The 23,258-nt window shown below is 48.5% G+C and overlaps 7 protein-coding genes across 7 annotated transcripts; 2 read left to right on the top strand and 5 right to left on the bottom strand.

Moving 5' to 3' along the window:
* Nucleotides 1-2,076: 2,076 nt before the first annotated feature.
* On the bottom strand, nucleotides 2,077-4,248 carry BP5553_05457 (uncharacterized protein; the record flags this gene model as incomplete). Its single annotated transcript, XM_032014080.1, has 1 exon — nucleotides 2,077-4,248. The coding sequence occupies one exon, from the start codon at nucleotides 4,246-4,248 to the stop codon at nucleotides 2,077-2,079; it is 2,172 nt and encodes a 723-aa protein (XP_031870680.1).
* Nucleotides 4,249-7,502: 3,254 nt separating this feature from the next.
* Nucleotides 7,503-8,345, top strand: BP5553_05456 (Proteasome subunit beta type; the record flags this gene model as incomplete). The annotated part of the gene is made up of 3 exons (XM_032014079.1): nucleotides 7,503-7,631; nucleotides 7,685-8,047; nucleotides 8,106-8,345. The coding sequence occupies 3 exons, from the start codon at nucleotides 7,503-7,505 to the stop codon at nucleotides 8,343-8,345; spliced, it is 732 nt and encodes a 243-aa protein (XP_031870679.1).
* A 570-nt stretch (nucleotides 8,346-8,915) lies between these two features.
* Nucleotides 8,916-10,717, bottom strand: BP5553_05455 (IlvA, threonine dehydratase; the record flags this gene model as incomplete). The annotated part of the gene is made up of 3 exons (XM_032014078.1): nucleotides 8,916-9,053; nucleotides 9,527-10,302; nucleotides 10,378-10,717. 3 exons carry the CDS (start codon nucleotides 10,715-10,717, stop codon nucleotides 8,916-8,918), a joined length of 1,254 nt encoding a protein of 417 aa, XP_031870678.1.
* A 334-nt stretch (nucleotides 10,718-11,051) lies between these two features.
* On the bottom strand, nucleotides 11,052-12,469 carry BP5553_05454 (Ketol-acid reductoisomerase, mitochondrial; the record flags this gene model as incomplete). The annotated part of the gene is made up of 5 exons (XM_032014077.1): nucleotides 11,052-11,079; nucleotides 11,133-11,800; nucleotides 11,852-12,130; nucleotides 12,185-12,216; nucleotides 12,277-12,469. 5 exons carry the CDS (start codon nucleotides 12,467-12,469, stop codon nucleotides 11,052-11,054), a joined length of 1,200 nt encoding a protein of 399 aa, XP_031870677.1.
* A 525-nt stretch (nucleotides 12,470-12,994) lies between these two features.
* On the bottom strand, nucleotides 12,995-13,753 carry BP5553_05453 (Ubiquitin-conjugating enzyme; the record flags this gene model as incomplete). The annotated part of the gene is made up of 4 exons (XM_032014076.1): nucleotides 12,995-13,156; nucleotides 13,214-13,503; nucleotides 13,573-13,663; nucleotides 13,733-13,753. The coding sequence occupies 4 exons, from the start codon at nucleotides 13,751-13,753 to the stop codon at nucleotides 12,995-12,997; spliced, it is 564 nt and encodes a 187-aa protein (XP_031870676.1).
* Nucleotides 13,754-14,413: 660 nt separating this feature from the next.
* Nucleotides 14,414-17,315, bottom strand: BP5553_05452 (putative chitin synthase g; the record flags this gene model as incomplete). Its single annotated transcript, XM_032014075.1, has 4 exons — nucleotides 14,414-14,557; nucleotides 14,615-15,545; nucleotides 15,598-17,192; nucleotides 17,250-17,315. The coding sequence occupies 4 exons, from the start codon at nucleotides 17,313-17,315 to the stop codon at nucleotides 14,414-14,416; spliced, it is 2,736 nt and encodes a 911-aa protein (XP_031870675.1).
* A 3,238-nt stretch (nucleotides 17,316-20,553) lies between these two features.
* On the top strand, nucleotides 20,554-21,794 carry BP5553_05451 (Opy2 protein; the record flags this gene model as incomplete). The annotated part of the gene is made up of 2 exons (XM_032014074.1): nucleotides 20,554-20,572; nucleotides 20,623-21,794. The coding sequence occupies 2 exons, from the start codon at nucleotides 20,554-20,556 to the stop codon at nucleotides 21,792-21,794; spliced, it is 1,191 nt and encodes a 396-aa protein (XP_031870674.1).
* Nucleotides 21,795-23,258: the final 1,464 nt, after the last annotated feature.

Genomic DNA, 23,258 nt, shown 5'->3' with positions numbered 1-23,258 from the left:
GGCTACCGGTAAGTCCAGGAATGGGTTTTAGCAATTGAAGAACAACGTTCTAAGACGCCCCACCCACGACTACCGCTACCATTTCAACACACGCTCTTATTCGTCTTCGCTAAGACACAACCCCATTTTATAGTTTTCGATGGATATGCTCCTAGTGATAAAGGAATTCCGGCAAGGTTAAGAGTAAACAAACAGACCAGCTGAAGGAAAATTCCTGTTGGCCTTGGAGTTTTGGAAATCATGCTGGAAAATGGTGGCACGGGTCGAAACTAAGTGGAGCCAGGAGACTGGAGCCCGGAAATGTTTTTGCTGGACAGGGAGAGGATCAAGTTGAAGATTAACGAGTTGGGACAAGGGAGCCTACTTCAAGACGTATAGGATTTGCCTATGCCAAAATCCAAGGAAATTGTTGTTCAAGATACAGCTATTTCTACTCGGAGTTGAGCAACACTATTCTCCTGCCGCTGGGCCCCAGGGAAATCGGTTTGCCCCTTCATCGATATTTTCCTGCTTCGATATACTCTTTGCAACAGCTTCTTGATTACGTCGGAAGATTTATAAAACAGGGTTGAAGTAGCTTTCTGGGTTTCCGTCCTAGCATCGTCTCGTTCGCAGTATTTCTTGTCAGTCTCTGACCTCTTGGACCCCGGCCCGCCATATTTAAGCTTCATACAATAGCTTTGTCTTCCTGGTCAAATGCGCCTTCCATGATGTCATGCCAACCTCTAGCCTGTTGGAAGTCGTTGACGCATATTCAATGGCATATGGTGTTGTAACCAAACACAGCCTGCGCCCTCTCGTCGAAGGCTCTTAGCACTGTAAGACTTAAAACATAATCCTCCACATGGACTTGGAGCGCACTACTCAGATATCGCTACGAGAGATAAAATCAAGCAATGCCAATAGATTTTAGTTCTAACCATCCTAGCTAAGCTCTAGCTGCGGTTTTCAAATCAGTTTCATCACTAATATGAACGTAGTTCTTTCTAATTCTTCCCCTATGATGTAGTTGACCAGTGAAGGTTGTGGATAATTCATAGTCTCCCATCAATCGATATACTATTGTGCGTGGAATAACTCCGTTTTGAAGATATACTGTCCTATGAACCTGGCAGTAATTGTGCGTGACTTTAGATTATCATCACGGCTAAGCCATCAGTGAGCGTTACCCCTTGGGGCCCTGGTTATTAATTTAGTTAGAAGTAAGTATATTATTATCATTATCTAACTTCCCTTTACGCCTCAGCCGCCTATTAGACAAATAATAAATATTTTGTTATATTATTTACATGCGATCAACCACGTATCAACCGTGGAATTCGTTGTACCGCATTAACTCCAAACCAAATCTTTATGCCTATATACATTCCCATCTGAAGTAAATCAACTCAAAAGGCTTAAATTGGGTTAATACCTTAAACGGGCGTATTGGAATATTGTGGTGAGATAATATGTTATAACCCTTCTCAAACTTCCCAAGTCGTTTGTTTACTTTAGATGGTGTATTGTAAGATTCTCTATCCCGATATGATACTTCACTTGGTTGGCCTCCCATATTTAAAGTACATACTATTTGATTATGCCGTGGGGTAATATATTGTAGAGTTTATTTTGAACTATTTGCTATTTGCGGCTATATTTTATAATCGATGATATCTTATAACTTTATTTAGCTACGAGTTGCCTAGAAGGTACCTAGTTATATTATCAATCATACACTACAACTACTCTCGTTGCCAGTACTTTATTCAAATGTAGACAGTACATATATCTTGCTTGTCACAGAAAACTTCAAGTGACGATGATGTGGTGTTGTAGACATCACCACCGATTCAGGGCAAGATATGAAAGCCCTTCCTGACTCAAATGATGATACGCCTACTGATACGTAAAACTCGAGTATAACAAAGAGCGGGTTGATTGAAGAGTGTTTTCTTTGTATATGATATAGTTTAGATAATATATTATATATTCGTCAAATAACCCCAAATCTGGTCCATACCTTACACATGCGTACTAGCTTGTACCTTCTAATATATCCTGGGCCAGTTAATACGGCATATGCAGTTTAGATTTTCAAACAAGCTGGAAGGTTCGCAATGGTACACCTCGTGCCTTCAAAGCCTCCGGAAAGATTCGTGGGTCTGAATTTATCTCCTCTCCATTAGTCCTATTTCTAAATCGCTGAAAGAACTCGGGATCATCGGGCGTCCACGGGGACTCGAACCTCTCCCATTCCTCAGGGAGTGGCTCTAATCGAGGGTCTTCCAGAGTCACTTCCCCTGTGACTGCGTTGACAAATTGATAGTTGGGAAGTATGGATGAGTAAGAGACAATTTCCACTTTCCATGGCTTCGGCAAGGGGCCAAGAAGGCTTGCTGAATCGCTGAGACCGTGGATACCACACGCGCCGACAACCTGAAAATTTTCGGTGGCATTTTGCCGCAGTAAAATCGCCGCATCACAGCCAAGAAGGAGGCACACCCAGTCGCCTGGTTTGGCTGAAAACCTACAAAGTCCGATGTGCCCATCCTCTGTGGTCATGAAGGACATTCCTGTGATATAATTAAGAGCATGGATAACCCAGGGGTTAAGAAGGGCATCTGGCTGTATCGGTCCCGCCGAGGCCGATAGCTTGGAAAGAAAGACCTCTTTCCACTCTTCTAGTGTTGGACTTAAGGTACCCACAAATTTTTCTTTTAGGTCCCCGAAGCATACAGTTGACAGGTAAGCATCAAGTAAACTTCCACCGGTAATATAAGAAGCAGTTTCCAAATCTGGGGGCTGCCATGATCGAATTGAATCCAAGGCTTTATCGCGGTATAGGGATGCTGGCTGGCTGACAGACCGAACCTTTGTACACAATAGTCCAGTGACCTCAAGGATATCTGGTTGATGATATACGGTTTGCGCACGCGAGAGTCCCGTGGTATAAAAGCTACGATCTATTCCTTCTTGATTGACGGACATATCAAGAACCCATGAAGGACCTTCGACCTGCCGTGTTCCCAAATTACAGTACTGAATCATGTCTAGGCGTTGGAATTGGTGAAGATAGGCAAGGGTGGCTTCCTTGAAGACTCGGTCAACCGGCAGCGAATATTGCGGGATGATCCTGTTTGCCAACTTCGGTGGCGCTAGACCCAAAACTCCATAGACTTTGTCCCTTTGATTAGCACATTTGCGTTCCCAAACGGAAGACAGTTGAGTTTTGAAAGGATATCGGCGGCGGTAGTAACACAGACTATTGAGTTTCGATAAATGCCCTCCAAGGTTAGGGCGGGAGGGATGTTGCTTGGTTGCAAGGCATACTGCCGCTCGGCGGAATAGAGACCATGGAATTGTATCATGTCCGCATTTTACTATTGAACGGCTGTTCGCAAGCTGGATTTCTTGCCATATCCAAAGCCGTTCAAACCATGGCCGATTTGTGAGTTGGAATAAGGCACGCCATACTCGGTCGTCATAGGGAAGGTCGAATGCTGCCCGGTACCAATCCGTTTCAGTGGCTCCAGGGGAATACATCCGTTTCCCACTTTTGCAAAGCTCTGTCTGTCTTCCGAGATATGCCATTGTTGAAAGTGCCAGCTTACTCTCATCTGCTTCTTCGCCTAGCCAAACAATAACCCGGTACGCAGATTTGAAGATATCTGTCATGCGTATAACCTGACTGCTTCGCTCATCGATATCGGCTTGGTTGATACATACTGCGTCGATCCACATAACCCGAGCCGCGTCGTGATCCCGGAGATGTCGCAAGGCTGACGCGAGGTTTTGCCCGACTTCGAGTAGTTGCGGTGCTTTGGATGGGTAGGACGGTTCTACTACATATATCGCTTCGGGATTCTCTGCTGAACCCCAAGTATACGACAAAGCTTCATATCTTGGCTCGAAGCCTGGATTCTCATGATCTAAGGGAAGTTCATAGAGACGTCGATCAAAATAAGGATCAGGATGCCTCCAGAAAGTCCCTCGACTGTCACCTGGAGTTTCATTCACGAAGCACATGTGACCTTCTACATTCTCCTCGACGGTCCAGCCGGAGGGTAATGTGCGTTCGAGATCAGCAAGAGACATGCGTTTAGAACGACGTTTCTCAGGCGGTACCAACGGTGTATGCGCGAGTGTGACGCGAATTGGAGCATCAGTATAGCCAGGCAATAATGTAAGAATCCGAATTTCTTTCGTACTGGGAGTCAATGCCGAATATTTGTAAGGAGTCAACCTCGGATGCTTGTAAGTTGACATTTTCAACACGTGTCTGGCAAGGAAATATAATGAAGTAATTTTGCAAGAGGGAATAGCGGTGGGTCAATTAGGACATGGAAATACGGGATGAGGTTGAGCTACTAGCTAATGGCTGAAGTGATAGTAAAATACCTAGGCCACTTTAGTCAAAGGAACTAGGAACTCAAACGGCCACGGCCACGTGCATGGCCATAAGTAGGTTGCCGTATCTAGGTAGGGAAGCCGATCACATATGTGCCGGATTTTGAATAGGTCATAGTAGCTAGCATGAACAAACGACGTATCAAAATTGAAAAGTTTTTCTGGAGCTTAGTTCGCGGCCAAACAAAGTCGTGGCAGTGCATATCGGAGGGAGCCTTGCCCTCTGCACCTGGGTAAGCGTATGGAGATTTGTGGTCATCTGCACCACGGTCTCGTTTTCGGCCTGTTCACCTGTGAAGGAGATGGGGGCCGGGTATGCATGATCCTAGCTGCTCTCTTTTTGGGGGGAAGCGCTTGCCTCCCATTGTAGGGTGACTCCAAAGCTGTGAAACTGGGTCGTGAAAGCGACTGTTTGATAATATGTGAGTTGTATGCAAAGTGTAAAGTCAAATTCAAAAGTGACAAAGAGGATATAGTTCAAATAAGTCCAAATAGAATCAAGTATTCATGGGTTGGTTGGTCTCAGGCTGCAACAAACCAGGTTGAACACTGTGCAGGAACGAGTGTGGCTGGGCGGTCTGCAACCAAGATATTTAACCAAGTAGAACTGTGATAACGTGACTCAGTTAGGCATGTGGCTAACTGGGCTTAACCCCTACAACGCCAGTATCAACACCAATTTTATAATGCTCAAAATGGAGCATGGTTTTAGGTGGTATAAGGGCCAGAAAGGATATCAAAACCAGCATAAACAAACAGACATAAAACAATATCCAAAGCATTCACAATTCGCAGACCAGCCAATTCCATGCATCATAGGATATCCTATATAGCCCTTCCTGCACTCTGTTAGACATCTGTTCCTCGGCTTCTAGATATTCTAACAAAATATATGGCATGGATAGGAGGTAGGCACAACTGACTGTAAGTTATTTAGCAAGGGTTGAGAGATGTTTCGTTCGGTGGCCTCGCACACAACTCGTATATCTAGTACTAGTTTAATTAGAAATTTTATAGCATGTGTCGTGAGTCTGGCCCCCTATCTCTCTATTCTGCGGGCAGTGTTAGAATCTAAATGCCGTGGTCTAAAATGGGAAATGGGGGGAATTTACTTGTTGCTAGTTTCGCTACGAAACATCATATGGGCCCTACCTCAGAGCCGCGCCAGATCGAACGAACAACGGCTAGCAAATACCCGACTAATAAAAGGTTTGGATAGGACACGCGTAGTAGGGACTGTAACGGTTGACGAGTTTGGCATCAGAATGAATATCTGGACTCATGTTGTCTTCTGTATTGCCTAGGAAACCCAAGAAGCTGGTATTTTGACCAACGTGCCACTTGTTTCTAGCAACACGTTCTCTAGCAACTCGGTGGACCAACAGGATTTGACAACTTGGTTTCTTAAACCCCTACCAAATACATCAACGAAGAAGAGCGATGTAGCGTCTAATGATAGATTGTTGCGGGTGGTATTATCTGGTCTCCCCCTGCGTTCATCGTAGCAATTTCAAACTCATCTAGAGGGGATATAAAATAGCTCGTACACACCGTTTCAATATCACAAATAAAAATCGTTTCAGGACTCTTGTTCCATTTTTGTGCAAGAGTAGACATAGAAGAAGTTTTCCAAAGAGCTGGGCGGCAGCCGTATAATTCTGCGGTAGATTTGTTTTTCGGCAGCTGAATTGACCTTCCCATCGCTTTGCTTGTCGGCATGTTATTTCAGAATAAGGGCGCCCTTCTGTTGAGGCTCTAGGCAAGTATTACCGCTTGGGGTCTGCAACTAGATGCAATAGCTATCTTTCTTTAGGGTTCATCTTCTATTAGCAAGAATAGCTATGCAGTTCTATTTGTGATAAGGGAAGTCGTTCGTCAGTACATGCCTATTACACGCCCAACAGCATGCGAAGAGGCATATGTGGGGATTCCAGTCCCCTTTGTCAAAATTCTTGCCGCAACTGTTGCAACAGTGGTTTGTGCATTCAGATGAGTGAACCCTGTAATGATGTGAAGGAACTTGCGTTGAGCTTTTGTAGCAGATTATGAATTGACATCCTTCCAAGTGAATCTTATGTTGCTATTTAGGGGTCCTTTTATGACATTTGGAGTCTTCATCCAACCGTATACGTGCCCCAGTGTCCAGAAGGCAAGCTTTAAAGCAATTATGGCATTGTCGGAATCCTTATGTAACATTTCTGGAGTATCCGGATTGGACAATTGTTTTGTGCGACTCCCAATCCCCTCAAGCAAGTTTCACGAGGTAGTCTTAACAATATTTGAGTTGGCATTCGTGTCCGTGGAAATCCTGCCAAAGTTTTGGACTTCTTCCGACAAGGAGAGCATGTTCTATGTTCATAGTCGGTACAGTGTATCGCCCCTTTGCTTCAAGGAATAAGCCTGCTACACCGGCAGCAAATCTACCTCTCGATTCTCGGTTCTTGGTTGACAGTCATTTGCGATGCTCCGACGGGCCTTTCTGAAGCAGAGTCTACATTGCTGAAATCGTATTGGAGCTAATGCTGCTAGAAGTCTTGCTTGAGAATACCACGCTTATCACAGCGACTACACCCCTTTTAGGGTAATCATGAGCAATACCTCGAGGAAATTACCTCGTGCAGCTCGAGCATCTCTTAGAGTTGCACTCCTTGAGATGTTTTGAGTCATCAGGGAAGGGCTTTGTACAATGACGGCACGTCTGCTTCGGTATTGACATTGCTGCCGGTCGTCGCTTTTCTACGTTGGGCGTTAGCATCATAGCTCGTCTCAGGTTACATTCTTCAAGTGACTTGGACTGCGGCCTATCTAGGCGTACTGGTATTCAAGTTACCTACTTACCATACCTTAGAGTACTTAGGTACCTAAGGTAGTAAGTACTTCGTCTTCGGCGAGAGAGCTGGAATCAGGAGCGAATGCCCCACGTGTAAAATAAAGTGGACCGTCGGTGCCACAGTTTCTCCGTTCCGCTCCATGCTCTGACGAGAGCGCGACGCGGCAGCCAGCCTGGAGCTCCAACACCTCCGGACTGGCAACATAGGATTCTTAACTCCATCTCAACAACTCCCACCATCACAACTGTTCTTTCTACCTAAACCACGAATCGTTGACTTGCAATGGACGCTCTCGTAGCGCAGTATAGCCGACCGACCTTCCAGTCTAAAGCTACGGAAGACCTGGATGAGCTGCAACAAGATGAGAGGCCTACCTTGAGCTTGAAGTTTGCGATTCCTCCAGTGGCACAGGTATCTGCGATGCTTCCCAAAGCTTCCCTGGAGCTTTAGCTAATATTATATAGCCCGCATCTTGGCTCCGCGCGGTAACGGATGACCATTCGAATCCAAATGTTCCCATCAAGTTGGCTCATGGAACGACCACTCTTGCCTTTAGATTCCAGGGCGGCATTATAGTCTGTACCGATTCTAGAGCGACGGCCGGAAACTGGATTGCAAGTCAGACCGTCAAGAAGGTCATTGAGATCAACAGCTGCTTATTAGGAACGATGGCCGGCGGAGCTGCTGACTGCCAATACTGGCTTGCGTATCTCGGTATGCAATGTCGTCTCCACGAGCTTCGACATAAGCGTCGTATCACTGTCGCCGCAGCATCAAAGATCCTCGCAAATCTCACTTACTCTTATAAGGGCATGGGACTCAGCATGGTACGAGTGTCATTCCTATTCAATCTATAAAGCTTCTTCTAACCGTTGTTTTTCCCAGGGTACCATGTTGGCAGGAGTCACTCCAAGCGAAGGTCCTGCCTTATACTACGTCGATAGCGATGGCTCGAGATTGAGTGGGAACTTGTTCTGCGTCGGTAGTGGCCAAACATTCGCCTATGGTGTTCTTGATGCAGAATACCACTACGATCTTACTACAGAGGAGGCCCTTGAATTAGGCCGTCGTGCAATTATTGCGGCAAGTAGACCTAGAAACAACACCAATCTTAGCGTTGACTAATTTTATCTCTGTGTTTTAGGCAATGCACCGGGACGCCTACTCTGGCGGCTCTGTCAACTTATACCATGTCAAGGAGGATGGATGGGTCAAGCACGGTTTCAGCGACATGAACCCTATCTTTTGGGACATCAAGCTGAAGAAAGGGGAGTTTTCGAATGTAACGGCAGAGATGGAGTAGGCAGTGGGACTTAGGAAGAAGGAGTTCGGCTCTGGGAGAAGTACTCTACCCTGCAATACCGCAATCGCAAGCATTGCAGTTTGCAGCATTACAGTCAGGAGTACTCTAGCCATACGTAAAATGGCAGGAGTAATGGGCCTATCGGAGTAATCTTCGACAACTTGTCTGTTGGTGACTATGTTGCCGTCAAGGTTATTCGGGTTGACATCAGGCCTTTTTGGTCATCTAAATGTATTTTAGTTGTAGCAACACCTTACGAGCATCTCCCGTCTTGTTGCTTTTTCGTTGATCCAAGCTCTTAGTTTGACTAGTAGACTGGGTCTATATGTCGGATCAACTAGACATAAAGTATGCCAGAGTCTCTATAACTTGTACATTAATTAGCAACATCATCATTGCCCACAAGAAGTATCAAACCTCACCTCTTCAGGTGTATCATACATGTCAGGCCCAATCTCTGCTGTAATCTCTAGATCGACAAGTCTAGCATTTGGCGGGAGTGTAAGTGAAGAAATTGTCGTTTTAGCCATCTTTAGGATGTTAGATAGAGTCTTGTGCGAGAGGAATTTAGATTCGTTGGAGGTCTCTAGGTATGGGAGCCACAGTAACATACTATCAAGGAGATAGATACCAGCTTGTAGTAAGCCTTCCGTCAGGTAGAAGTTGGCCGCCGTCAAAGGGAATGCAAATAGAGACTATGTGGTCTGGCTATGGGGAAAAGCACTGGCAAAGATGAGGATAGCTGCAGGAGACGTAGGAAAGAAACTATTCTGCCTATTATAATAGTATGCTTTCTGGAGCTACAACTATATGTAATGATATTCTTAGCTGACATTGCACGTTGACTGGATGGTATTTCCAAAGCAGGATATTGTTTACATCCAGCTCACAGCACCAGGAAACATCGGCTGCTACCTTCTCCATCATACCCCAAGCTTGCCTTCCTTCATCTCCCTTCGCTCCCAGCAACGTCAAACATCTTCCCTAGCGCCTCAACACTAACATTCCCACCGCTAAAGACAAGACCCAAATCCCACCCCTCCTCGCCGCCCTCTTTCTCAACCAACCTCCTGAAGTCCTCATTATACAGCACGACGGCAAGTCCCACTACAGCACTTGGTTCAACGACCAGCTTCATTCTCTCTAGCACAAGCCTCAGAGCCCTTTTAATCTGCTCTTCTGTAACACTATACATAGCCCTAACTAGTTTCCTATCGTGAATGACAGTCCAAGGAATAGCCCCAACAGGAGTCCGCAACCCATCAGCAATCGTAAGGGTTTTGACGGTCTCGATCCTTTTCCCAGCCTCCAGACCGCGTTTGCAATCATCTGCGCCTTCGAACTCTGGCTCGGCGCCGAAGACGAGAATACCGGTACCTTCACAGCTGAGCGCTGTACCGGAGAGCATGCCTCCCCCACCACACTGGGTGATAATGGCATCAAGACCCTTGGATTTCACAGCAAGACTGCACTTTGCCTGCTCCCCTGTGCCCTCTAATATCAGCCGCTCTACTTGTTCCTGTAATTCCAGCCCTAACGTCCCTTGTCCGAGCATGATATCCGGATGATCGTACGGAGGGACTAGTCTCGCGCCCGTATCCTTAATCACATCCTCCACCACAGCCTCTCTCTCCGTGCTTGTGCTCCCGCTGAATATGACTTTTGCACCGTAGCCTTTGGTAGCCGCGACCTTGGAGGGTGTCGAGATTTTGGGCATCACGATGTACGCAGGTATACCCATTGTTCGAGCCGCGAGAGAAAGGGCTTGTGCGTGGTTGCCTATTCGGTTTCATTCCCAAAGTCAGCTCTCATCACCAGCGTAGAAAACACGAGGATACGGGGCATATAACGAACCAGAACTATGCGTTACAACGCCCCTTTCCCGTCCCCCTCCCTCCTCCCACCCGGGCTCTTCTATCAACCTCTTCAATGCATGAAAAGCCCCGCGGACCTTAAACGCTCCCACCCTTTGCAGATTCTCGCATTTGAACCACAGTCGTATCTGTGGCCTGGCCGGTTCCTGACCCGCCCATTGTGTATCTGCGAGCGTAGTAGCTGACTGAGGTGTTGATGCTAGATTAGTGAGGGTCGAGTTGGTGAGCACTGGCGTGTAGTGGATATGTTCCTTTACGAGAGCGTGTGCTGCAATGACTGAGGTCCTGGTAAGAGGAGGGGATTTGGCGGGGTCTGCCATATCTTCCTGCTTTCGAAGAAGGAAGAGATGTTAATTGTGTGTTATTTTGATCCTTTCAAATTATTAGTGCATTGGTGGGGTTCGCGCCGATCGCGGAAAAGCTTGTTTGGGTACCTATACCCAGGTAGGTAGGTCCCTAGGGATATAATAAGCACGGGCTGGTGATCGTCAACGCAGTTAGAAACATAAGTAGGTAGGTAGGTAGGTAGGTAGGTAACTTTTTGCAATTCCAGATACCGAGACTCCCTGGTGGGAATAGATATAGTACAAAGCGCCATATTTTCATTCCAGTACTAGAGAAAAAAACCCCCAATCACTCCTTACTACCCCCACTTTACTTCACGTTCTCGGGGCGGAGAGAACTATTAAAGTGTTAGCAAATACGCAAAGGTAAATAGACTGCGATTGAACTTACCGAACAGCCTTTCCGGCCCTCCAGATCTCCAGATCACGGATCTCCTTCATCTCCGCCTCATACTTCTCACGATAATCGGGTTGGGAGTTGAAGGTGAGTGATCGCTCGGTCTCCTTTCCGGTCTTGACGGAATCATATAGATCGTTGAAGACGGGCTTCAGCGCATCCTTGAAGCGACCGCTCCAGTCAATTGCACCACGACGAGCAGTTGTAGAGCAAGCCTCGTACATCCAGTCCATGCCGTTAGCTCCAATCAATGGGTATAAGCTCTGGGTGGCTTCCTCGACGGTCTCGTTGAAGGCCTCGCTGGGGCTGTGGCCCTGCTCACGGAGAACCTCGTATTGAGCGAGGAACATGCCGTGGATACCGCCCATCAAGCAACCACGCTCGCCGTACAAGTCGGAGTAAACTTCCTTCTCGAATGTGGTCTCGTAGAGGTAACCGCTGCCAACACCGACACCAAGGGCAATCGCCTTCTCCTTAGCCTTGCCAGTGACATCCTGGAAGACGGCAATGGAGGAGTTGATACCACGGCCCTCACGGAAGAGCGTTCGGACAGTTCGGCCAGATCCCTTGGGTGCAACGAGAATAACATCGACATCCGCGGGAACATCGACCTTGGTTTGATCCTTGAAAACCGGGGAGAAACCGTGGGAGAAGTACAGAGTCTAGAGAGATCAGCTGAGTCCCCGAGGGAAATCGGGGATAGTAGTATTTACCTTTCCCTTGGTGATTTGAGGCTTGATAGCAGGCCAGGTCTCACTCTGGGCAGCATCGCTGAGCAGGTTCATGATGATTGTGCCCCTGGAGATGGCCTCATCAACCTCGAAGAGGGTCTTGCCTGGGACCCAACCGTCTTCTTGGGCATCCTTCCATGACTGTCCGTTCTTTCGGACACCGACCACGACATTGAGACCTTGATCACGCATGTTCAATGATTGGGCATGGCCTTGCGAGCCATATCCGATGATTGCCATTGTGTCATTCTTGAAGTATTCCTACTATAACATTAGTATCCCTTCCGGGCAACTTGCGGTGAAGGAAAAAGCTACCTGGAGCTTGGCAGGAGGCCAGTCAGCTCTCTCTAAATGGGATATCAGCATTGAATCACATCGCAAACCGAGGGTATGATCTTAATGCATACCATAGACGTCTTCCTTGACGCCGGCGAAGTCAATTGTCTTCACACCTCGGACCTGTTGAGATGAAGCCACCACCGCGCGGACAGCTGGTCTCGCAGAGGCATTGATGGCAGAGACAAAGGTGCGACGAGCTGGAGCAGCCAGCTGTCTTGCCATTGGCGAGCGGAGCGCTCTTGAGAATGTACGTGAGGCCATTTTGTGATGGAGTGGAATGGTGCGTTGAAGGGAAGAGGAGAGGGATGCGGTGAGGAAGATGACTGTTTTTGGAAAAATTCAAGCTCGGCCGACAACGGAGCGGGCATCAAAATCGGCAAGGTTCGCCAAACCTGGGGGAAACTGGCGAGGTGGCGGAGGGGTCCCCGAATGTGCATCCGACCGTGTTTCCACAACCCCAGAGTTGTTCAGATCTTCAGTCCGGTGTAGGAGTGGGCGTTATAAACATGAGCAGGAGTAACCCAAAGGGCAAAAATCAAGGTTTGGTTAATCTATTGACGTTCGCTCTCTCTTGATATAGGTGGCTGCAGAGTTCAATACAGAAACGGTCCTTTCTGGACCGCTGCGTTTATTCGATCGCAGTGTCAAAACTAAAACTCTATCCTTATCTCACGAAGCAACTATATTTACTCCTAGGAGTTTCCCGCTTCAACGCCTCATTATGCCATATCGTATGTCCATATAATCGTGGACTTCTAATGCATGCTCACGTCTGATTCCTGCCTCCTATTCCCGAGTTTTCAGGACTTTATCGAAAACCTCACTCCGCACTATCCCGCCGCCCATAGCTTGTCTAACATTGCGCTTGAATCCTTCTCTGTTCGACCGTAAATCATCTGCCGCTTCTTTATTCAGGGGATCGGATGCATTTGGCTCGAGGAAGAGAAACTAAAACGCTGCCCATCAGTTCCTATAGACTACCAACAACGGGCGGTTTCTCCTTACCTGTAGGCCCACGATCACAGCTTGTAAATTTAAAACCGGCTTCCAGTCCTCTCGTAGGATGTTCAAGCACACTTTGCCCTGGAGGTCGATGTTCGGATGGTATATCTTCTCCTTGCAAAGGACTTTGGGTGCTTGGTGGGGGAATTCCTGGCTGATCTCGAATGAAAAATGAAACTGCCCTCCTTTATACATCCCCTCATCTGGCTCGATGGTAAGCTCAAAGTTCAGCAGGTCGTCTGGGTCTTTGAAGTTTGTCCTCATGGTATTAGGTAGGGAGAGTTCAGATAGATCTGGGCGCAGAATGTGTTAGTCTAACACAATTTGAGGCGCAACAAGAGCAGAGCAACGAGATCTCATACCTTTTTGGACGCGCAGCTGTGCTGCAGTAACTTTCTTCTTCCTTGTTCCTGCAGCAGCATCCGCATTTGCGTCCTGCTGCTGCTTTTGTTTCTGCGACGAGTCAACGGCGTGTTCAGCTTTGTAGGAATAGAGATGCGGAAAGTTGGGTTTAGTACATACCATCGTCCATATCTTTAACATCTTGAGAGGAGTACTATTATAATGTTGTGTGCAGTAGAAGTTTGGGGATGCCGTTGTCTCGTGTGCTGTGTTGTGCTAGGTTTGGATCCGTGGCAAGGCGAGGAGGCAACGATGATGCGACCTTAGATAACAATATCCATTTTTCGATAACGACAAGGGATAGTCATGAAAACAACCAAGCAGGCACACGCCCTATGCCGGCTGGCTGCGCGCATGAACTTTGCTTTGCGAACACGCGAATTTATTGTTCATATATGGTACTCTCTAAATCTTGCATTTTGAAGTTCGTACGTACTCTATCTAAATACTAATTATCGGCTGCAGAGAGCTGGTTTTCTCGGTCCAGCCGACTCATCAAAGTGAAGAAAATCGGATGTATAATGCTGCGACTCTTTGTGATTTATTTCATATGGGTATTCAATTTCCAAGCCAGATTATAATTCGAACGTTTAGAAGAGAGCCGCAACCGCTTGATGACTTGTGGAAAAAAAACGCCATTATCTACAAATGCGAAGACCAATATATCCCCAAGTACACGAATAGGATCCACTGCGGCGACCTTAAACCCCCTATATCCAGAGCTTCGGAGCCCATGAAATTAGATTCCAAGAACCAGTTTCATTTCAATAATACAACAGCTTTTAATCTTCTGATTCGGACCTAGCGTCTCTTGAAACAGCACATAATTCCAGATTTTCCGAGGAACCACATACACCCGACGAACCGGATGCAAGACAGGACAGCCGTTGCATAAAGCAGGACAGTGAAGAACTTGGCAGTTCGAACTTGTGCACCATCTTCGGACTATGAGAATAGATTAGCGGCGAAGCTCTAGTCAATTGAAAATATGGATGGACTTACAGAGAAACCGAATTTGTCGACATTATCACTAGTAATTGCGACTACTAGTAAAGCATTCGAAAAAATCCAGCAAATTAGGAGTTTCGTCCTGAAAGATTTGTACGAGTCATCAAGAGTTCTCGACTCATCTTCCGGAACAGGAATAAACGGCTTCAAAGCGCGTTTGACTGTAGCTTCAAACTGACTATCAATGTCTTCCTGTGGTCGGTCAACTTCCTCAATCTCAGCAGTCTTGCCGTCGGCCTTCGTCGTCTGAACAGATGGGAGGGCGTCGGCCTTGTCGGAACCTTTGGTACCCCAAGAGACATCGTGCCAGTTGCTGAAAGCATAGACCATGAGGATATTGATGTAAGACGACATGAGCAGCAGATACTGCCCAAACGACGTAAACATATGCCATGGATCGAGGTACATGAACGAGGCCACAAAGTATAATCCGAATGTAGCCAGTAGAGCGATGATGATAATTCCTCCGTTGCCGCCCGATGATCCAAAGAAGCTCTTGAAAAAGTTGCCAACGGAATCCGTCTCGATATTTGATCCACTAATACCACGAACGGCCAGATACATGGACAGAACGATGAGATATGCATTGATGAAACCAAACACCACGAAAGAAATGATGTAGGTAAGTCTTGATCCTTTGGGTCTGTTACCGAGGGCGAGGATGAATTGCACAATCAGAAATGCAAGATACAGATACTTCAGAATGGTGTTGACGATGGGTGACGCGGTGTTACCAAACGGCCAGCCATTGTGCTCACTTGTCTTATCGGAAGCGGCCACTGGTGTTCCCACAAGGTCCATAATAATACTGGTCGTCAACCAGAAGGATGCCAGCATGAACCAAGATAGGAAGACACTGAAGATGTTATACAGCAGCTGAATATGGAGGAAAAACATCCGGACAAGATTGTGACCACTCTTGTACCTGTGAATGATCAGTAAGAGTACCAGAGAAATGGTTAGAGGTTTTAACTTACATTCGGCCAAAGTGCATGATTGAGTACATACTGGCTGCGAATGAACCATTGAGCCATCTCCTACGTTGGCCAATGAACTCGGGGGCTCCTTCGGGGACATCAGTCTCGCCCTTGGCGGCTTTAATGTAAGTCAAATGCCACTTCGATCCAGCCTTAGCGACCAACTCAAAGCAAAGAATTCGGTCCTCGGCTAAGAACATGTTCTTCTTGAAGATATTCATGCCCTCGATTCCTTTCTTGCCGAGTTTCTTAGATAATGTATGATCACCGTGGAAGTATTGCTCAAGAGGCCGGCCCATAATCGCTCGAAAACGATAAGCTGAGAAAGCTCCAGGCAACACACTGACATACCCAAAAGAGCTTTCAAGGGGCTTGTCAAGAATGTTGCTGATCTTATACTCGAAATTCTGGGCCGCGACCAATGGATTCAGCAACTTCTTCATGCCCTTGCCTAACATAGCATGGATTTCACCACAGGCTCCTCCAAGGTCCTTGTCATTGTAGAAACCCTCCCATAAATACAGGAGCGACTTCGTGCCAGGCTTAGTTCCCGCGTCGAGGAGAATGCAAACCTCGGGGTTCAAAAGACGACCAAAAGCGTTGAACAGCCATCTGTGAGAGTTGATCTTCTTACTATTTTTCTGCTTCAGACAGAACATCATCTGAACGGGGGGAAGGGTGCTAGAACTATCGTCTGTGGGACGGATAAGCTGCTGATTGGCAGTGACCGATAGCTGCGTCGTGTATTCGAAAACATGAGCGACCGTCTCCTTGCCATCGATGTCCTTCTTCATGACCCCGTCCTGGTAGATCCCAATTGTGGCCAACACATCGAGCGTATCCTTGTCGCAAGGGTCGATACCATCGAAAACGAGACACACCACAATTTTCTGCCAAGCTGGACCACCAACATTCCAGAAATCAGACTTCTTGAGGTTCACAATCTCGCGGATGTTTTGCATGACACCGTGTAGCGTACGCGCCGTCAACGTCTTATCTTCGTTGTAGTAGGTAACCGCGATGAGAAGTTCGGTATGGCGGTTGTACATAGCTGGACGTAGATTGTAACCGTTCTTCAAGGTGAAATCGTCGGGGTCGCAAGTTGCTGCTGTATATCGCATATGTGTAAACTCCTCGCTGCTCCCGCTGTCCGCTTCTTGGTGGTATTTTGCCTGGATAGCATTCTTGATGGCGGAAGGCACTGGATGGTTAACACTCAAGACGCTGCCCTGAACAAGTTTGACTTTTCTGGTTGCAAACCGCTTGAGACCACCAGCTGCAGGAGCCTGTCGCTGCCTCCATGCCTCAGTCGAACTTGTATCCGCGCGGGAGAAGGGGGAACCAGTGCGGCTATGGATATCCTCCTCTGATGGTGGATTGTATGCGGTTGTGCCTCCGCCATATCCGCCACGTTGAGTAGTTGGTAGATCAGGACGTGCGTAGGAGTCATTGAGGGTATATGTCGACGTTGGTCTTACAGGAGGGGTGTTGGCCCGAAGGTGTTGGTCGTCAAAGGGACTGCTGTTGAAGGGTCCAGGAGCTTGATGTAGCAGAGGCTGGTTGCCTTCCTCTTCATCACTGGGAGGCCTATGGTACTAATATCAAGACTTAGAGATGGAACTCATCAAAAGGAGTGAAGATGGATAGCTTACACTTCCGGCAGGGGCAAGATCCTGGAGTCTGTGGTCGTTTGGTCCTCCGGGGCCAGAGTGAGCCATGATGGAGGATTGAATCCGGTCTTCGTATTACGGTGAGAGCAGGCTATGAGGTTTTCGTGCCGGTCGTGGTTGATGGGATGTTGTAAAGAACGTTGGTGATGGAATGGAAAAGGAGGCGGATTAAGGGCGGAGTCTGGAAGGTGTAACCAAGGTCTCGAGATGCATGTAACCAGAAGCGTGACAGCTCAGCTGAACAGCGATCCTCAGCGTTGGAGAAAGTGCTGGAGGAGAATTGTAGGGACGAACGAAGGTGGTGATAAGTTTTAAGAGAACGAGCGACGGGTGAGATTTGATTTCCTCCTGATGCAGGTCGCTCTCACTGGCTGTGTTCGAGGGTCCTCTCCTTTTCTTGTGTGTTGACGACTTTCTGTACGTGAGCCTGGTGAGCCCGGGATTGTTCGCTTGAATGTTTTACTGCCACGGCTGTGAAGGACAACCTTGCAAATAACGAGGCGGTGCAATGTGGACAATTGGATCACACGGCTTCAAACAGCTGGAAGGCCTGTGAAGAATATTTCACTCTTGGTTATTACCTGCAGCGCAGTCAAGTGGCTCAGTGCCTCTGTACAGTTACGTTCTACGAACTTCCCAAAGCTCCCGAAGATCTGAATCCATGGTTTTTTGGACAGGGGCCGCTTCTATTTCGAAGAGATTAAAGGCACTTGGTGAAACAGCAGCCCAGTTTGGTATCTCCCCTGCCTGGGCCCGCTGCGGGTCTCTGGCATGTTTGCCGCGATCAGCTTGCAAGGAAGCACTTCGTATACAGACAGAGACAGAGTCCTTCGTTCGTTCTACGCACAGTACTTCGTGCTTTCCTGCTCTGCACTATGTCGGGGGTAGGCAGTACTTTCGTACTATTGACCCAACCCTAAGCCCGCCATAAAGCTCTGTGCGAAGTATTATGTACGAAGTATAGCTCAGCCCTTCCATTGCCTTAGCCACAGACTGCTTCACGGCCTTTTGGACTTTCAGCGGCAAAGGGGCGGTGCTATTTATAGATACTTCAGTGCCGGACTGGCCAGGCAGGACTAAGTACCGAACGTTCAGCCAGGGCTTTCCGCCTGTACTCGCAAATGTCAATATCGAATTGATATGGTGCGAGGATCCACAGCCTGCACCCGTTGAATCTACAGCATAGAGCCGCATTATAAACCCTGGGAACGGTACCGGTACCTATAGGTAAAATACCTAAGTAAACATTCTTTGAGTTTGTACAATCGCACCTCGGTTGAGTCAGGTGCCTGGTGAGGTGGAGACTTGATCACGTGACACAAACTTTTACGACCCGAGCCGACAGATGGTTGCCGGTGGATGGTTGCCAGCTCTCCAACTTAATTAGTGAACTCTAATTAGATTCCGTGAGTTTTAAGCTGAAATATACATACTATCGCTGAAACATAAATATCGACAAAGTCAGTATTAACACGTGACTATATATGTCAGCAGTGGACGCGTACCCTTGGATAAGATCGGGTTTTCCGACTGGTATGTGCAACGAGATGACGGGAAGCTAGTTAAGCTCCAGAGCCATTCAGCTCCAGGAGAATGTGCTCAGTATGAATAGTAGCTTATTAGAAGCTGCCTTGTAGGGTATTTGAACACCTGAACGCCCTACTCGACCAAGCACTACTAAATATGCTGAGTGCTAAGGAATATTGACACTGAACTCCTGTAACTGACTGGGTACCTAGGTACCTAGGTAGCCACGTCGGGGGCTCTGGCTACTTGTTTGATTCTGCTTCTCCGACTGTGCTGTACTGGGCCATTCATTTATCTTTGAAACCTGGCCTGGCTTGAAGAACTTGCGGCTCTTGGAAGCTGGAAATGCCCATGTATCGTGGGCGGGGTAGGAACCTTGCGGTCGATACTCTATACCACTGTTTATGGAGCGGGTTTGTAATATACCTGATACTGGTGATGGCAAGCTCAGGATATACTTCGTAGATATTGGATATCAGATATCATACATCGGACTATCACAGCGCCAGCTGTCCTTGGCTCCGGGGCTTCTGTCAGTACTTGTACTCAAGTACAGAGTATTGGCTCTGGTGTACTGTTTGAATAAACGTGACAGAAGATGATACTGTATCTGTAGCCAGCCCCGTGCTTACGCAGCAGTAACGTGGCGCAGTTCCCTACATTCCCAGGCGTTCCCTTGCAGCGACTCGTCTTCTTGATAGCGATCAAGAACGGGTTTAATCAAGGATCAGGATATCCTCTTCCGCAGATCGCGGAGGAGATCTGTCGTCAGGTTTCTCCGCAATCAGATGCTGCTCTGGGTTTTCAACGTGCTCAAGGCCCACGCCTCATGGAAGGGTATACTCCGTACATACATAACGAGCGCAATATAACATATAAACCAATACATGATGCGGCGGTGTCGGGGTCCAATGGCTGGCAGGAGCTGCATTGACCCCTCAAATTAGGTTATTAAGACGAGATTCATCCTTTGTGCCTGCTGGCCATCTGGGCGCCGGGCTGCCAATCACCAGCGCCGCCAACCCCCCAGGCCCTGCCCCGAAGGCCCCGAAGGCCGCCAGAGGCCCCAGAAGGGCCCCCATCGCCCAGCACACGCGGACGGAAGTACAGAGGCTACCGACTCTGGACAGGCTGCGCTACAGTAGAAGAAAGGGTCGCCCGCTCGCTGATCGTCAATCGCTTCCCTCGAAACCGATCCCCGTTGCACCAAACACCAAACAATCCATCCTTCCCTCAACCATCGCTCCACCCCCAACTCTGGCAGAATACAACTCTCGTCGTCGAGATCTGCCTCGCTCGCCATCGATGTAGTGGACAAACGCTAGATTGCGTCCAATTCCCCGTATCCACAGAGCTTGTTCTCTCCCCACACTCGTTTTACTGTCCCTTTCTTGAGCGTTCCTGCGTCCGTTGTGCCTGGATTCCGACCCCTTCACGACTCCCCGATCTACCACCACCACGACGGGAACGCACCGCAACCTCGAACAATTCCCTTCTTCGACTCCGGATCTTACCTCACAAGACCAGGAGATCGTGTCACCGTGTATCCGAGATACACGCAGCCTGTGCGACCTCCACCCGCTCCACCCCACGTCTGTTGATCAGGTTCCCCTTTTGTCTACCATTCACCACCTCGCTTTTCAAACCAGATCGATCCACGACGGTCCCCGATATCATACGCAGCCTCAATATCAATAGCTTCTCTCGTCCGAAGTCGTCGCAGTAATTTAATTGTTCTCTCGCCCTTGCAATCCTTGTTATGGCATTACTTGAACCAGGTCAGTACCTCTAGCCGCCGAATCCCCAGCATGATCTAACATAGCTGTAGCCTCGTTTGAGCGGCTCTTTCGACGATGCGTGAAGTGCGATAATGCAGCGGCTGGAGCCTGCCCAGATCAATGTCCAACGGGCCAGGTCTGCGGAGTTATCCCACCGACTTGCGACCAATGTCAGACGACGGCATGCCTGGCTGACCCAAATGCCTCGACAACCTCCACACCAGTAGCATCATCGAATTCGGGCCCGAATGTAGGAGCAATTGCAGGCGGTGTCATTGGTGGCCTTGCGGCTATAGCTATAGTCACGTACCTCGTTTGGAGATTCTGTATCAAGACGAAGCGGCAGCAGTATGAGCAAGAGGGCTGGGTAGACAACCAAGAAGAGACGGAATCAGCAGAAAAGGATTTCACGATGCGACGAGATGCAAGGGCTTCGACACATACAGTTGGCTCGATCGCCTCGACCGTCTTGACCCGCGCCTCGAACATCATTCAAATTGCATATATTCCCGGTGTTACGAATAGATCGGCCCCGTCCACCCCCGGCCTTCTGGTACCTCCAGTCCCGCCAATTCCGATTGCCCTGTCGTCGGCTTCCAGCACTCCAAGATACGAGCAAGAGCACTTCTTTATGCCTGGCGACCTCCGGGACTCGACCTACTCGGGCATCAGCGATCGAACTTCTTATGCCAGGACTAGTGTGGCGTCGACCATCTACGGGAAGAATGCCGTAGTCTCTCCTATACCCGCACAAACCGTGATCAGAGGAAAGGCTGCAGTCGTGAGTGTCAAATCCGCGGGTGGCAACTCACCAGGCGACCTTACCCCTCCTGTGCCGAGCGTGGATTATGACAAATACGCAACAAACCGTCCTCCAAGCCCAGCTTTCTCTGTCGGCTCGACCTTCTTGAGCAATGCCAATGCTGCAACACAAGTAAGACCTCAGGTCGTCAGAGTAATATCTGGTCCGAAGAAGGTGGCGTCTCAAGATCCGATTTCAGCACAAGAAGAATCTCGCCAGAGTCTACTTCCCCGCGACTCGAACGCCATCACAATCATCGACGACACCCCAACGATGGCACAAGGTCCTTTTGGTGACCCAGCGTCACCGCGGCATACCAGCAACGGCGGCCTAAGCGTTGTCAAGGAGTCAAAAGGAGACAGCGACGAAAGTAGGGGAAGCACCCCGTTTGGGGATGAGCACGAGGTGAAAGAGGGATAGGCCCAATACCCTATCGATGGTCTCACTATTGAGAATCCATTTACAAATCTTGTGATGATCTGGCCATTGCCCGTATCTAGCTGACACGACATGACTGAATTTCTTATGTGTATATTGACTTCTTTGGAGGGACTTGGGATGGCGTACATTGGGAAACCCGGCGCCCTCTGGGGAGATGATATCCGGATAGAGGCTAGTTTGTGGTGGCTTACCTTACCAGTAGTTAGCATTGATGTCATCCAAATAGAACATGATATCAAAGCTCCGTAGCATCCTCCGTCGTTCTGTATACGAAGTCTGCCCACCAATGGCCACCTAAGCAGCTAAGCAGCTAAGCTTCCAACTGTGACTTGCCATGTTTCAATAGAGGACGTAGTATCAGTCTTTCAGAGCACCCTCAGGACAATATAATACATCCCACCTCCAATCCTCAAAGCTACCCTCAAAGCTACCCAACCCTCCACTGCGCCGAGTCATTATTGCCTGATTGAGGATAAAACCACTCATGCCACTGAGCTTGCGTGGCAGGAGAGAAGTTGGCTGCCATTGATATTACCCGCGCGTGAAAACATTGGAGGACTGGGTGTCTGAGTAATCTCACAAATAAGACCGTGAATTAAGCTGTTGGAGTCTATATATAAGACGCCACAGGCGCGCCGCGCAATTAGGGAGGATTGGTGATTCTGCCGTGGCACACGATGTGCTTGGGATGTCTGCTTTTGCATCTGCTTCTTATTATTCCTCTCCCTCCCATCCTATGCGTCTCGTTTCTGCTGCTCCCGTCAGCACCTTGCGGTGGTGCTTCTGATGCTAGCCACCAGCCAGCGTCCGGAACGGCCCTCCTCTTCCCAATACTTCGTACCCCCACCGCACCCTCGGTGTTTGCACGCACGCCTGGACCCTCTCGTTGATGTGCTGCAGTGTAGACAGACATCATAGGCTGCGGTCAAGCTCTATCTAATAACGATACCCGGATCAGCAGCAGCAGCAGGAGCTCAAATACACTTTGGTAGGTGCTGGACCCCACTCCGCACTCTCGGGGACCATCCACCCAGGAGTCCGTTTGAGCTTCGAGGTCGACGGGCCTCGGAGCGTTGGCCAATTCCTGGATTTCCGCGAGCTGCCTGTGACGACCCAGTCGAATCAGACGCCTGATGATCGAGTTGGCGTCTTGGGCCGCCGCCGCTTTTATCGCGCTGGGCGCTTTGGCGAAGCCCTGAGGCCAGTGCTGGGGGGAGCATGCTTATTGGGGTTGCTGTAGGGGAATGAATGCAGATGCAGCTCTGTTCTTCCAACAACAGCAACTTGACTTCCCTTGCAAACTAGCTCCTGGCACCTGGCAGCTACTGGCACCTTACAAGTACCACAAACCTCCCACCGGAGACGGTCCAGCACTGTTATACTTGCCTCTCTTGCCTACCTACTGACTGACTTACCTGTCTGCCTGTGTCGATTATTGTCCGT

This window comes from Venustampulla echinocandica, assembly GCF_003357145.1.
Source record: "Venustampulla echinocandica strain BP 5553 chromosome Unknown scaffold_2, whole genome shotgun sequence".
NCBI lineage: Eukaryota > Fungi > Ascomycota > Leotiomycetes > Helotiales > Pleuroascaceae > Venustampulla > Venustampulla echinocandica.
The sequence above is the reverse complement of the archived record's forward strand: the minus strand, read 5'-3'. Positions and strand labels throughout refer to the sequence as shown.